At 47.0% G+C, this 14689-nt stretch overlaps 1 protein-coding gene across 1 annotated transcript in view; it reads left to right on the top strand.

Annotated features, from left to right (window-relative positions):
- LOC115466622 (cathepsin D-like) overlaps nt 1-14689 on the top strand; it is a 37108-nt gene that overhangs the window by 21479 nt on the left and 940 nt on the right. Inside the window, exons 7-8 of the mRNA XM_030197986.1 lie at nt 14153-14297; nt 14549-14647. Of these exons, the coding sequence (XP_030053846.1) occupies nt 14153-14297; nt 14549-14647 (244 nt within the window). The remainder of the gene's footprint in view (nt 1-14152; nt 14298-14548; nt 14648-14689) is intronic.

Consider the following 14689-nt stretch of genomic DNA (forward strand, 5'->3'; position numbering starts at 1 on the left):
TTTTCATTGAAATAGTTTGCCAGGTTGGTTGCTGATGGGGTATCTGAGTTGTTGGAGGTGACTTTGGTAGTATTTAGAAGATTGTTTACGAGTGAGAATAGTTTGTGTGTGTCCTTGTAGTTTGGTCCTATTTTGGTTTTATAATACATCCTTTTAGTTTGTCTGATAGCATATTTGTATTTTCTTTGTAGTTGTTTCCAGTCTTTGTGTGTGTTTTCGTCTTTTTTCTTGCTCCATGCTCTTTCTAATCTTCTGACCTGAGTTTTTAGTTCTTTCAGTTCTTCGTTGAACCATGGCATTGAGTTTTTTCTATGTGAGGTTCTGGTTTGAAGTGGTGCTATATTGTCTAGTATTGTTCTGCATCTGTTATCCAAGTTTTGAAGAAATTGGGGTGAGTCTGTAGGTATTGTCCCTTCGTCAGTGTAGAATTGTTGCCAGTGAGAAACAGGGAGCTGCCATATATGAGTGTGACTTGATAGTCAGAGATGGAGACTACAATGAAAGCAGCGGGGCAGGACGTCGTAGTGGTGAAGGTCATGGCTACTATGCTTGCGGGCCCTGCGATCTGTGAAGCTTTTGGTTTGACCCGCTGCAAGGACAAGTCCAGATTATCAGACTTTAAAAGTGCGGGAGGTCCCTGATGAAAACCTTCTGGTAGTATGTACTGATAGCAGGTTGTGTGTAAAATGTTAAGTGTTAATGTTGCGGTTATTAAACGGAACATACGTTGGGGAGTCAGGGAAGGGGAGGGAGGGGAAAAGGAAGGGGGCGAAGAAGCCGGAAGAGTTGGTGGTGTGTTAGGAGGGTGTGTGTGTTGTGAATTGGGTGAGCGAGGGGGAAAGTGTTTTGGGGGGGGGGGGGTTATTAAGATAGGGACCTGGATGGGGAAGAGGGAGGGTGGGGTTAGGGGGAGGGAACAGGGAGAGGGGGAAATGTTGGGATTGGCGGTTAATCAATTGAACAGCACTGGAATAACCACCAAGGGTTGGAGGTTTAGAGGATTAGTAGGTAGACAAGGCACAAGTTGGAAAGAGGCAGGAGCGAATGAATGGTCCGAGGGCTTAGCTGGGAGGCTCTTGGACTCTGCAAAGGGGATACATGCAAGGGGAGACGTTGAGTTGCAGTTGAATGGTTAATTTAAAGATTGTGACATTAAATGTTGACGGAGTGCACTCCCCAGTAAAGCGCACGAAAATATTGCAGGCACTCAGGAGGCAGAAGGCTGATATAGCTCTGCCGCAAGAGACCCACTTAAGTAAGATGGAACATTTAAAATTAAAAAGGGACTGGGTAGGAGATGTATTTTTTGCCTCCTACAATGGAAGACAACGAGGGGTAGCCATACTCTTTAAGAAATCCATTACCTTTGACTTACATAGAATGTACCAAGACCCAGATGGGAGATTTCTTATAGTAGCAGGAGAACTGCAGGACAAATGGGTGGGGTTGTGTAGTTTGTATGCACCCAATGTATGGTCCCACAGGTCCTTTACCTTGCTGACCGCTAAATTGGTAACATTTGATCAATATCAACTAGTAATAGGGGGGATTTTAACGTTGTCAGTAACCCTTCCATAGATTGTAAACCCCCAAGAAGGGTAGGCAAAGATCAAGACGATAGAGGGGTCAATCTTTTGATGAAGGAGTTAGATCTAGTGGATATATGGCAACATCAACACTTAGACAAGGCTGATTACACATTTTTCTCGCACCCTCATGGGACGCACTCTCGCCTTGACTATCTGCTAGTGCCTTACTTGGTAGCCCTGAGGGTGTGTCAATCGGGAATCGGACAGCCAGAGGTATCTGACCACTCACCGGTGTGGATGGAGTGGCAAGGAGGAGGACGGGAGGGGGCTGACCGGTGGCGTATGAACCTGACATTGTATCAAAGCAGGGAGTTCCATACTTATTTGAGAAAGAGCTGGATAGATTATATGGTAGAAAATGATGCACAGGATGTGACCCCAAGAGTATTCTGGGAGGCCTCAAAGGCAGTGCTACGAGGGAAGATCATCTCGTATATGGCCTCCCTGAATAAAAAACGAGGGGAGAGAATCCGAGCCCTTACCTCGCAACTGAGAGATGCTCGACGAGCACTCATTGGGTGTCCATCTGACTCCACTAGGAAGGCATATATGGAAAGTAGAAAAGAGGTGCAAAAAGTGTTGGAGGAAAGTGCACTCTATAACATCAAACTATATAAATACAAATTACACCAGTGGGGCAATAAAATGGTAAATTACTAGCATCCCTAGTGAAGCAGAGAATGGCAAAAAGATTTATAACTAAAATACGGAACAGGGAGGGTGAAGTCAGAACCCAGTTGTCCGACATTAAAAAAGAATTTGTTGAGTATTACTCAGCATTATACCAGGCAGGGGACTTCTCAGAAGACAAATGCCTGGAATTTTTTGAAGGGTTAGGGCTGCCCCGGATTTCTGAGGAACAGACGAGGGGGTTGAACGCACCTATTCAGGGTAAGGAAGTGCAACAAGTGATTAAGCGCCTCAAGTTGGCCAAGGTGCCAAGCCCGGATGGGCTAGGGGTGGAGTATTATAAAATCCTGCAGGATGTCATGGTGGCACCTTTTATAGCTATGTGTGAAGAGAGCAAGGAAAAGGGTGCGATGGGGGCGGTATTAAATCATGCGCATATTGTGCTGATCCCTAAACCGGGGAAAGATGAGGAATTGGTGGGTTCTTATAGGCCCATATCGCTGTTAAACCAAGACATAAAGATTCTGGCAGCGGTGCTAGCGGACAGATTGGGGAAGGTGGTTCCCGACCTGGTCCACCCGGACCAGGTAGGTTTTGTTAAAGGGAGGTATGCGTCAGCTAACATCCTGAAGGTGAGCCGAATATTAATGGAAGGTGCTGGCAGAAAGGGAGACGCCATAGTGGCAAGCCTTGACACAGAAAAGGCTTTCGACAAGGTCATCTGGCCTTTCTTGTTTTGGATCCTTGGACGCTTTGGCATCCAGGGAGACTTTCTGGGATGGGTTTGAGCGTTATACTGTCACCCGATGGCACAGCTCCTTGTCAATGACTCCCTGACTGACACATTTACTTTGGGATGGGGGACTAGGCAGGGTTGCCCCCTCTCACCGCTTACTTTCTCCTTACTTTAGAACCCCTGGCAGCAAAACTACGGCAGGACGCCACGTTGAAGGGACTAAAGGTGGGTGGGGAGGAATATATCATTAATTTATTTGCAGATGATATGCTGCTTTTGATGGATGAGGCAACTCGTACACTGCCACTGGTTATGTCATTTATCCGGGCATTTGGGGCTTTTTCGGGCCTCAGTATAAACTTTGACAAATCCGAGGCACTGCCGGTAAATGACCCGTGTATAAGTAGAACCTTACACTCCTTTCCATTACGTTGGGCCACAGAGGGTATTAAGTATTTGGGGATCTACATCAGTGTGAATCTGGCGTGGGTATACAAAAAAAAGTGTTAGACCGACTAGAAAAGATAAAAAACATATGCCAGAAATGGAAAGACCTACCAGTGAACTTTCTTGGACGCATAGCGCTGGTTAAAATGGTCCTATTGCCCAAGATACTTTACCCGTTACAAATGCTCCCTTTATGGATCAGGGCTTCGGAGGAGCGTTCCTATAAAAGTATTGTAGGCACCTTTATCTGGCATGCTAAATGTCCGCGGATAGCGTTCGCCAAGCTGACTAGGAACTCTGGGCAGGGGGGACTCCGACTCCCAGACCCACGAGTTTATAATGTAGCAGTATTGATGCAGTGGATACACGAACTGATCACAGAGAGGGTTTTTTTTTGCCCCCCTGGGTTTTTGGGAGAGCTGGTGCAGGCCAAATGATCCTTTTACGGTTTTAGAGTCCTGGGTAGTACAGGGGGCAAGAAAGAAAGTGGATAACCCCTATGTAGCAGCCCTTCAATTGGCTTGGAGATGGTGGAGAGGACAGGCGGGAATTACAGTGGGGGGTAAGCCTGTTCCTACCGCTGGTGGGAAATATGGCTTTCCCGGCGGGGATGGGAAGGTCAATCTTCTGTAAATGGAGGGACAAAGGTTGCAGATTTATAGGTCAGTTCCAGAAGGAGGGGGAAGATGTCTTTCCCACGTTTGCCACGGTGTGTAGTGAATTAGAGATCCCTGGCTCTCACTTCTTTGCATACCTTCAGGCACGAGATTACATACTGAGTGTGGAGCGTCAGAGCAAGGCTATAGCGTGATTTACACAGCTTGATCACACTTTTATGCAGACGACCCAGCCTCATAATAGGTTGACCAGCTGGTGTCAACTGATTAGGGAACAAATGCAATCCCCCCACTTAAAATCACTAGCGGCGGCATGGAGTAAGGATACTGTGGAAGAGATGTCGGTGGAGAGATTGAGTACAGTCTTCCGAGGTCTGCGGAGGCTCACTCCGAATGTGTCTTTGCAAGACACAGTATAGAATCCTTTACAGGGTACATATCACTAAAGTAAGGGGGAAAGCCCTGGGGATGTGCGATAGTGACACGTGTAACAAGTGTGGGGGGGGGGGGGCAGTGGGCACCTTTTTGCACTCTTTTATGGAATGCCCTAACCTGCAGGAACTATGGTCTGGGGCAATAAAAACCCTAGAAGAGATATTACAGCGGTCAGTGGAGTGGCAATATTCAATTACGTTAATGGGTTGTGGGCAGGCTCTTAAGGAGCAGGGGTTGAGAGTCCCACACTGTAAATTTGTATTGTTAGCCTTGATCTTGCTTAAAAAATGTGTGTTGAAACAGTGGGTACAGAGAGAGCCCCCGGCCTTAGCAGTTTGTAAGCATAGTATGCTTGAGATGGCTCACTGGGTGGCTATGAGATATAAATTTGTGACCTCTCTAGGTGCTCGTCAATATTGTGATTTGTGGGGAAGAACATGTGCCTTGCTCATGATGCCTGCATAAGAAGAGCATAACTGATTAAGTCTATGTGCTGACCAAGTGATAAGGGATAGGGGGAAGAAATGAAAGAATAAAACATGGAATTCAGTAGATTGTTGGCAGAGTTGTCATGACATGGTTTGTTTCTGTATTAATGTTGTTCTTGATGCCTGTAACTGAGTCCATGGAACAATAAAAATATTTAAAAAAAAAGAATTGTTGCCAAAATGTTAGTGGGTCTATTTTGCCTCTCGTAGTATATGTTTGTTGTTTTTGTTTTTGTTGTGTCTTTTTTGTTCTCCAGTGGAGGGAAAGGTTTGCACTGTAGTGGTTGGACCATGGCCTGGCTGTCCATTTTGTGTCTATTAGTGTGATATTTGGTTCTGCTGAGAATTTGTGGGTGATGATGTCTAGTGTATGTCCTTTGTTATGGGTGGTTTGTATGTTTGGCCAGTGGAGCTCCCATAGTTGCAGGAAGTCTTTACAGTCATGTACATTGTTTGAGCTTGTATCTTCAAGGTGGAGATTGATATCTCCTACTATGAGAAGGTTCTGGGTGGAAACACAAGTGTTCGATATAAAGTCCAGAAAATGCATTTGTGAGTCTTGCCAATTGCCCGGGGGTCTGTAGAATAAGATTAGGTTTAGGTGATCGCATAGGTTGGAGTGGTTGATTCTGACTGAGGCTATTTCGAGTTGGGGAAGAATAGATTCTGCTGTTGTTGTTACTGTGAATTGAGATTTATAAATTATTGCTATTCCTCCTCCTCTTTTTCCTTCTCTTGTCCAGTGGGTAATTTTGTATCCTGGAGGACAGAGCTCTAGTATTATTGGATCTTTGGGGTCATGGATCCAAGTTTCGCTGATAAGTAGGAAGTCGAGGTGGTCAGTTGTGATCTAGTAGGTCAGTATCGTGGTTTTATTGACTGCCGATCTGGCATTGATGTATCCTATTTGTATTTGTTGGTGGTGGTGTTCACTTGAGTTTGCAGTGGTGTTGATTTTTATTAGCTGTCTGTCTTCTTGATGTGTATGTTTGTTATGTCCATTCATTCCTTTCTGTTGGCAGTTATTCATCATGTTTCGGTATAATGCTATGAGTTGTGTCCCAACCTTTTGATCGATTAGCACCTCCCACTGTTTCTTCTACTGCTCCCCTACACCCATAAGAACATAAGCATTGCCATACTGGGCCAGACCAAAGGTCCACCAAACCCAGTATCTTGTTTCCAGCAGTGGCCAATCCAAGTTACAAGTACCTGGCAAGATCCCAGAACAGTAAAACAGATTTTATGCTGCTTATCCTAGAAATAAGCAGTGGATTTTCCCAAGTCCATCTGAATAATGACTTATGGACTTTTCTTTCAGGAAGTTATCCAAACCTTTTTTAAACCCTACTAAGCTAACTGCTTTTACCACATTCTCTGGCAACGAATTTCAGAGTTTAATTACACGCTGAGAGAAGAAATAATTTTCTCTGATTTGTTTTAAATTTACTACTTTGTAGCTTCTTCTTTTTTTTTTACTTTGTCTTTATTAACAGCAATACGAGGCAACGCTATACAATACATATCTAAACAGTACTTGATATTTCACTACATACACCGGCATTTATAGTATATAACAGCACTGTCCCCTTTTTGAACTTGTATAGCATCATCTTGAACAGCATTTTTCTATATATAACAAACTCCACACAACTCTCAAAACATTTGTAAACTGTTGTAACTCTACTTAAGGCCCTTACACTTCTGTCCATGCTCTCATTCCCTCCATTCATACTCACACACATTCTTTCCCCTGAACCCCCTCCCCTTCCCCTTTACTTCTTCTAATTACTTTCCATGTTTTTTTATCTCCTCAAGGAGTTTGTGCCAGTAGGATGCATACTGTCTATTAATTAGCTTTGGGGAGCGATTATAGATTGAATACTCATATTTGGCTAGGTCTGTTATGCGTGTTACCCAACCTGAGTATGGGACATCCTCCTCTGAGATCCAGAATTGTAAAATGGTCTTTTTAACTGCTAGCACTGACATGTACAAAAATCTTCTCTGTGGGTACGTCAACCCCTGTGTGACCAGATCTGTCTGGTCTCCTAGCAGCAGTGCCGAATATGACCACTCTACAGTCCTGTGCAGCACTTTATTGAGAATTTCGAATACCCTGTTCCACAGGGTCATTCCTGGGCATTCTAAAAATGAGTACACAAAAGTGCCTCTCCCTGAATGACACCTCTGGCATTGATCTGTGTCCCATAAGTCCATCTCTTTCCCTTTCGAGTGTGTAATATATGCTCTGTGGAGTAATTTATACTGAGACTCTTGCCAGTCTGCTGATTTAACCATATCACATAATGTGACATAAAGGAGATCAAATTGTGTTTGAGAGTAGTGCGTGCCCAGTTCTGTGTTCCATCTTATGGCAGTCAATCCTTCCTGCAGAGCAGTCTTTTTCACCACTCTATACCAGCTTGATAGCCTATTCCCGACAGTTGGCATACCTAGCATCAATTCATCCAGACCCCCGTATTTCCATGTCTCCCCATATTGTACCCTTTTTTGTTGCCAGTAATGTCTGACTTGCATGTAGTGTAACATTTGGTTATTGGGAATCTGCCATTTCTCTCTAGCTTGAGAGAATGACATAAAGGTGTCTTGCCCTTCAATAAACATGTGGCCTATGGTACTTTCTTCGCCCACATCTGAAATACTGACGGCCCCATGCCCGCCGGGAAATCCAACAAGCCAACCATTTTCATAAATGGGGAAGCATAGGGACTACGTGCCTGTTTAGTTTGCCACCATCTCCAGGCTGTGCATAATGGCCTAAGAAATGTGAATTGCCAGTTCAGCTTCGTCCCTGCTCCGGGTGCCGCATGTAACAGGTTTATAAATGTGTAAGGGGAACACCATCCCTCCCACCAAGCTGTCGGTGTAAACTTCGATTGGCCTATTATCCCTTCATATATTATGCGTAGTAATGCTGCTACATTATACATTGTTAGATCCGGCAGGTTGAGCCCACCATGTTCCTTGCTTTTAATCAATGTATTATAAGCTATTCGGGGTCTTTTGTGGTGCCATATAAATGAGCTCAGTGTAGATTTAAATAACCGCTCATCCTTTCGTTTAAGCCATATGGGCATGGTTTGCAGGGGGTATAATAGCTTCGGGAGTAATATCATCTTGGCTAGGGCCACCCTGCCCAAAAGGTACACAGGGAGATCCTTCCATCTATTGCATGTTTGCTTTATTTTTTCTATTTGATCTAATATGTTCTTTTTGTACATCACCTCCCTATTCGTGCTTAAATAAATCCCCAGGTACCTCATTGGGTGTGTGACTGGTGGTATGGGCAGTGCTGCAAATTCTAAGTGGTGCTGTTTGTCAGAGAGTGGGAGAAGCTCTGATTTGGTGCAGTTAACTCTCAATCCTGATATAGCTCCAAACTCTTTAACTATATGCAAGGCTTTCTCTAAGTGTGCTGGTGTGTTTGCCAGGTATAACAGTATATCATCTGCAAACAGATTTAGTTGAATCTCTTTTCCTCCTACTTGTAGCCCCTTAATCTGCTTGCTTTGGCGTATCTTAATTGCTAAAGGTTCTATGGCCAGTAAAAATAACAAGGGTGACATAGGACACCCCTGCCTTGTACCCCTCTTAAGAGCAAAGCGCTCTGTCAGCTTGTTGTTCACTAGAAGGCGTGCCTTGGGCGCAGTGTATATTATCTGGATCCATTCAAGAAACCTACCCTGCAACCCATACTGCTCTATGACCCAAAACAGGTATTGCCAAGATATATTATCGAATGCCTTTTCCATGTCTAATCCTGCAATAGCTTCTTTTCCCCCCCTTCCACTATAAACATGAATTGCAGCCATGGCTCTTGTGAGATTCATCGAGGCATATCTACCCGGTATGAAGCCCACTTGATCCCATGGATCACGCTCGGTAAGAAAGCATTCATTCTCTTAGCTAAGATGTTGGCTAATAATTTTACATCCTGATTGAGTAGGGATATAGGGCGATACGACCCCACCTGCTCTGGGTCTTTTCCAGGCTTGGGGAGCAGTATGATGTGCGCTAAATTTTGGTGTTGTCCCCCTCTCTTCTGGTTCAAACTATTGAACATGTTAGCCAGTGAAATGGCCATTACATCTGACAGTATTTTATAATATTCTGGCCCATACCCATCCGGGCCCGGAGCTTTTGTCAATTTAAGATTCTTTATTCCCTGTCTGACTTCGTTTACTGTGATGGGCCTATTCATGCTGTTCACCTGGTCCTGAGTAAACTTGGGGAGCACCACATCCCTAAAAAAGGCATCCCTTTGTTCAGGATCAAGTTCCCTCTCTCCATACAGTGTGCGGTAGTACTGAACAAACTGCTGTTGTATATGCTGTTCCTTATTGTATTTACGCCCCTAATTATCTGTGATAGATGTAATGATCTGTCTTTTTCTATATGGTCTCACCAAGTTTGCCATTATCTTCCCAGCCTTGCTGCCCCACTTGAATCTTTGATAGTAAACATCCCTTTCAGCTCTGCTTGTAAGCAGGTGATCAATTTGTGTTCGCAACTCTCCTAGCCGGTATTTTAATGGCTTATCTCTACATGTCACATGTTGACTTCTAAGAATCTGGTATTCCTGTGATAATTTAAGTAGTTCTACCTCTAGTCGTTTCTTCCTAGTTGCTGTGTAAGCTAAGATGTGCCCCCTCAATACTGCTTTGGACGCTTCCCACAAAGTGACAGCATCCACATCAGGTGTCTCGTTATATGTCTGGTATTCTAACCACTTTTCTCTTACATATGTGCAAAATACTGTGTCTGTCGCGTCCCTGTTGTTTCTTGGTTGGTGAGCCCTCAAGTTCCCCGAGGCCCCACAAGGCCCCAGAGGGCAGCCGAGCACCCCGAATCTTCACCCGCGGCGACCGGCGTTCACCGAGGGTTGAGCCCTCAGCTGCAGGCGGCCAGCAGGACTGCTGGAACCGCGGGGTGACGGCTGACCTGGCTGACAGTAAGCACGCAGTCTTTAAGGGAGGACTAGCAGAGGCGGCTAGGACTCCGAAAGGAGATTCAGGCTCTGGAGATGGCTAGCCGGATGGCTAGCTGAAAACACAGTCTCTGAAGGGGGCTAGCAGGACGGCTAGCTAAAGAGGAGAACTGTCTCTGGAGTTGGCTAGCAAGGACGGCTAGCGGAAGACACAGTCTCTGAAGGGGGCTAGCAGGACGGCTAGCTGAAGAGGAGCACTGTCTCTGGAGTTGGCTAGCAAGGACGGCTAGCGGAAGACACAGTCTCTGAAGGGGTCTAGCAGGACGGCTAGCTGAAGAGGAGCACTGTCTCTGGAGTTGGCTAGCAAGGACGGCTAGCGGAAGACACAGTCTCTGAAGGGGGCTAGCAGGACGGCTAGCTGAAGAGGAGCACTGTCTCTGGAGTTGGCTAGCAAGGACGGCTAGCGGAAGACACAGTCTCTGAAGGGGTCTAGCAGGACGGCTAGCTGAAGAGGAGCACTGTCTCTGGAGTTGGCTAGCAAGGACGGCTAGCGGAAGACACAGTCTCTGAAGGGGGCTAGCAGGACGGCTAGCTGAAGAGGAGCACTGTCTCTGGAGTTGGCTAGCAAGGACGGCTAGCGGAAGACACAGTCTCTGAAGGGGGCTAGCAGGACGGCTAGCTGAAGAGGAGCACTGTCTCTGGAGTTGGCTAGCAAGGACGGCTAGCGGAAGACACAGTCTCTGAAGGGGGCTAGCAGGACGGCTAGCTGAAGAGGAGCACTGTCTCTGGAGTTGGCTAGCAAGGACGGCTAGCGGAAGACACAGTCTCTGAAGGGGGCTAGCAGGACGCAACCCCTGTGTCGGCTTCTGACAAACAAAACGGAAGCGCTGGATCCCTTCCGTCTCGGGGTTTAAATCCCCCGCCCGTCCTTCCTCTGGTAACAGCTGGAGCCAATCCTCTTCGCCCAGGCAGGCAGAGGGGGCCCGGATTGGTCCCCCTGTCTGGCGGGCGGAGTCTCCCCGTTGGTGCGCCAATCCGGCGCAAGTGGGCGGAGCTGCCTCGCTGGTCCTGCTCCAACGAGGAGGACGACGACGCCGGCGCCGCCATCTTGGCCGGCGGATCTCCTTCTCCGAGGCCGGCGCTTGCTCCCTCGGATCGCCGGCCTCGGAGCAGCCAGCGGCAGCGCCGGCCCTGTCGGCAGCCTCATCCCGCCGTCCCGGATCCCGTGGGCGCCCCTGGTTACCGCTCCCTCCTGCGGGCCGCCAGGTAAGAGCCCGGGACGGGACAGTGTCATTGTAAAGTGCTGGAGAGAACTTCCACACCTTCTCTGTTCCCTCCACCGTGTACATTAAGGTTCGATAGATTGCCGAGTGGTCCGATAATATATTATCAAGTATGAGCACCTCTTTTGCTATGGAGAATAGGGAGTGCGATATAAGAAAGTAGTCCAGCCTTGAATATGTATTGTGTGGGTTGGAGTAAAAAGTGTAATCAGCATCATGGGGGTGTAACAATCGCCACACGTCCACTGTGCCCATTTGATTCAGTACAAAGTTTACCCCTTTATTTTCCCATCCTCTACTTTTTGGTTTTGCAGGTTTACAGTCAATGGTAGGGTCTGCGCATATGTTAAAATCTCCTCCTATCACAAGTTGGTATTCTGACTGCGTGCTCAGCTTAGCCACTACATCTGTGAAAAATTTATGGGAATATGTATTTGGACCGTACACATTGCAGAGACCCAGGTTTCTGCCCCATAACTCTCCCAATACTATAATGTAACTGCCTTCTTTGTCCGTTATGATTCTATGTCTATGGAGAGGGATCTGTTTGTGTATTAAAATGGTCACTCCTCTCTGCCTACTATTAAAGGCAGAGCTCACAACTTCGCCTACCCAGTCTCTCTTCAGCTTTGCATGTTCTGCATTGGACATGTGGGTTTCTTGTAAATAAGCTATATCCACCCTCTGCTTTTTTAACCATGATAATATTTTGGTTCGTTTAATTGGTGAGTGAATGCAATCCACATTAATAGAGATAAGTTTCAGATTAACCATAATCTACTACACATGCCGGCACACACACTTCATTCAGATCTTGAACTCCGTAGGCTTCCCAGCAGAGCCCACCGAGCTTTTGCTCTCTCCACTCCTTGCCCCATGTCACACTCGCACCCTCCCCTGAGCTTGACAATGTCTTTCCCCCCCTACATCCCATGTCACACTCCCCCCCCCCCAACTAGTCCTTCCCTCTCTCTACATACCCACTCACTCACTTCTTGCTTACCGACACATATTCCCATCCCTTCCCCGTTACCCTCTCCCCCCTGTTATACCCGTTCCCCCTGTTTGTTCTTTCCTCCACCATCCTCCACCTTCCCGACTCACGCAGCAAAAATAAACATTACCCGCCCCACTCCCTCTCAGCTTTGTAACCCACCCTTATTACCCAGAATAAGAGAGAAAAAAAGAACTCCCCCTCTCTTATTAAGTCCCGCTTATCCATAGCTGAATTATGTCCATTTCATTCATTCTGTTCATTTCTCTTCACCTCTCCGAACTGCTCTCTGTCCAGTCTCACCCTCAAAGTCTTCGAGGCCCCGATTTCCATTTTCGGTGTCTTTACCTGAAGTCTCATCAATTCCAGCATTTCTATGGGTTGTGTAGCACGTGCATAAACTTGAAACCAAATGTGTGCCATCAGTCAGCTCTCTTCCTCGGTTCCTCCCTGTTGATCTTGTCCAGGAACGCCTGTGCCTCTGCTACCTCCATGAATGCCATGGTTTTCCCTTCATGCCATACTCTCAATTTGGCGGGAAAGGCGAGCAAAAATCTAATGCCTTTTTTATACAGCGATGTACACGCTGGTGCCATGGCTCTGCGTTGTTGCGCTACGGCTGTGGAATAGTCATTGAAAAGCAATATCTTCTTTCCCCCGTATTCCAACACCTCCTTCCTTGCTCGAAAGGCCTTCAGTATTGATTCTTTTCCCAGCTAGTTAATGTAATGCGCAATAGCTGTACGCGGTCTTGCCTCTCCTTCTTTCCGCACTCCAATCTGGTGTGCCCTATCACACTGCCAGACATCCGATCTCCCTTCTGTTCCCAACTGCTGTGGAAACCAGATACTGAAAAATTGATACAGCTCTTGCTCTTGGACCACCTCTGGAAGGCCGATCACCCGCAGGTTGTTGCGGCGGTTTCTATTTTCCTGTTCATCTACACGCTCTCTCAGGGTTGCCGCTTCTTTCTGCAAGGCCACGATTTGGGATGCCATGCCCTGCGCAGCGTCTTCTTGTGCAGACACCCTCTGCTGCACTTCATCCAATCGCTTCGCCTGTGTATCAAATTTTTCGTTAATCTCGTCGACCACCGATTGTATTTTATTTAATCGATCTTCCAGCGCTGTCGCTACCGTTCTGGATATTTCTCTGGCCCATTCTCCTGCCTCTGTTGCTGTCGGTGGCTGGGTTTCCCGCTCCTCCGCCATATTTGGGAGTGTTGTTGGCTTCGCGGTTTTTCATTTCAGGCCTCTCTGGCTCTTCGTGGGCATACCCTCGGTCCCGCCGCTGTTTCTGTCGTTCTGCCGGTTCCCGTCAGCTTCCCAGGCACAGCGGGGTTCTGTCAGCGTTATTGGGGTGAAAATGTGCTGAATTATTGCTGATATTTAGCTAAGTCTCAGCGGAGCTCCGTCTTCCTGCTGCTGGTCAGGTTGCAGGCATCACGTGACCCCCACTTTGTAGCTTCATTGTGTGCTCCCTACTCCTAGTATTTTTGGAAAGAGTAAACATGCAATTCAGGTCTACCTGTTCCACTCCACTCAGGATTTTATACTTTCCACTATTACTCCTACTGCTCCCCCTACACTCATTAGTACCTCATACTATTATCACACATCCATAAGTATCTCCCACAATCCCTTTGGTCCTGCTGCTCCCAGTCTCTTTGCTCACACCCTGTTTATTTTTCTTTACTCTTTCCTCATCCTCACTTGTCTGTTTTCTTTCAGCTGTCTCCTAGCTCTTGTTTGCTGTTCCTATTTCTTTTCCATTATCCTTCCACCCCTAGCCCCCCCCCCCCCCCCCCAAGCAGTGCAAACAGGATATTGTGCCACAGTAACAACTCAAGACCAAAGCAGACCCTGGAAGTACTATGATCTTCCCAGAGTTACAAGGACCCTTCCTTTGGAGCCCCCCCCCCCCTCTTCTAGCAGTCCTGCTATTCTCTGCCTGGGAAGTTATGTTTGTTACTGTCTCTGCAGGGTGGCAGTGGGGGATCAGCTGACTCTGTGTAAGGGGGGCTGCCAAGCTATTCTGGACACGGGAACTTCTCTCATCACTGGTCCCACCGAGGAGATCCATGCGCTACACAAAGCCATCACAGCTATCCCACTCTTCAATGGGGAGGTAAGTACACAGGGGGAGGAAGAGGCAGAGGAGAGGAAGGGTGGGGAAATAAAAGAGAGAAAGGGGAAGACAGTGGGGTGAGAAAGGAAGAGAACGAGCATCACTGGTGAATGCCTGGACTGGGTTCTTCAATCTTGCATTTCTGAAAGTGGAAACAGTTGGGTGGGATGGGGGAAAGAAGGTGACTGTTGGTACTCACTCAGCCAAAAGAGCTCTTCACTGTCCTGACTGTGGTTCTCTCTCTGTCCCAGTACCTGATCGACTGTAAGATGATCCCGTCCCTGCCTGTTATAACTATTACTCTGGGAGGTGTGAGGTACAGTCTGAGCGGAGACCAGTATGTACTAAAGGTAAGGGCATTACATGTATTAACAATATCCACACATGCTTGC

The sequence above is a fragment of the Microcaecilia unicolor genome, chromosome 3 (genome assembly GCF_901765095.1).
Source record: "Microcaecilia unicolor chromosome 3, aMicUni1.1, whole genome shotgun sequence".
Classification (NCBI taxonomy): Eukaryota; Metazoa; Chordata; class Amphibia; order Gymnophiona; family Siphonopidae; genus Microcaecilia; species Microcaecilia unicolor.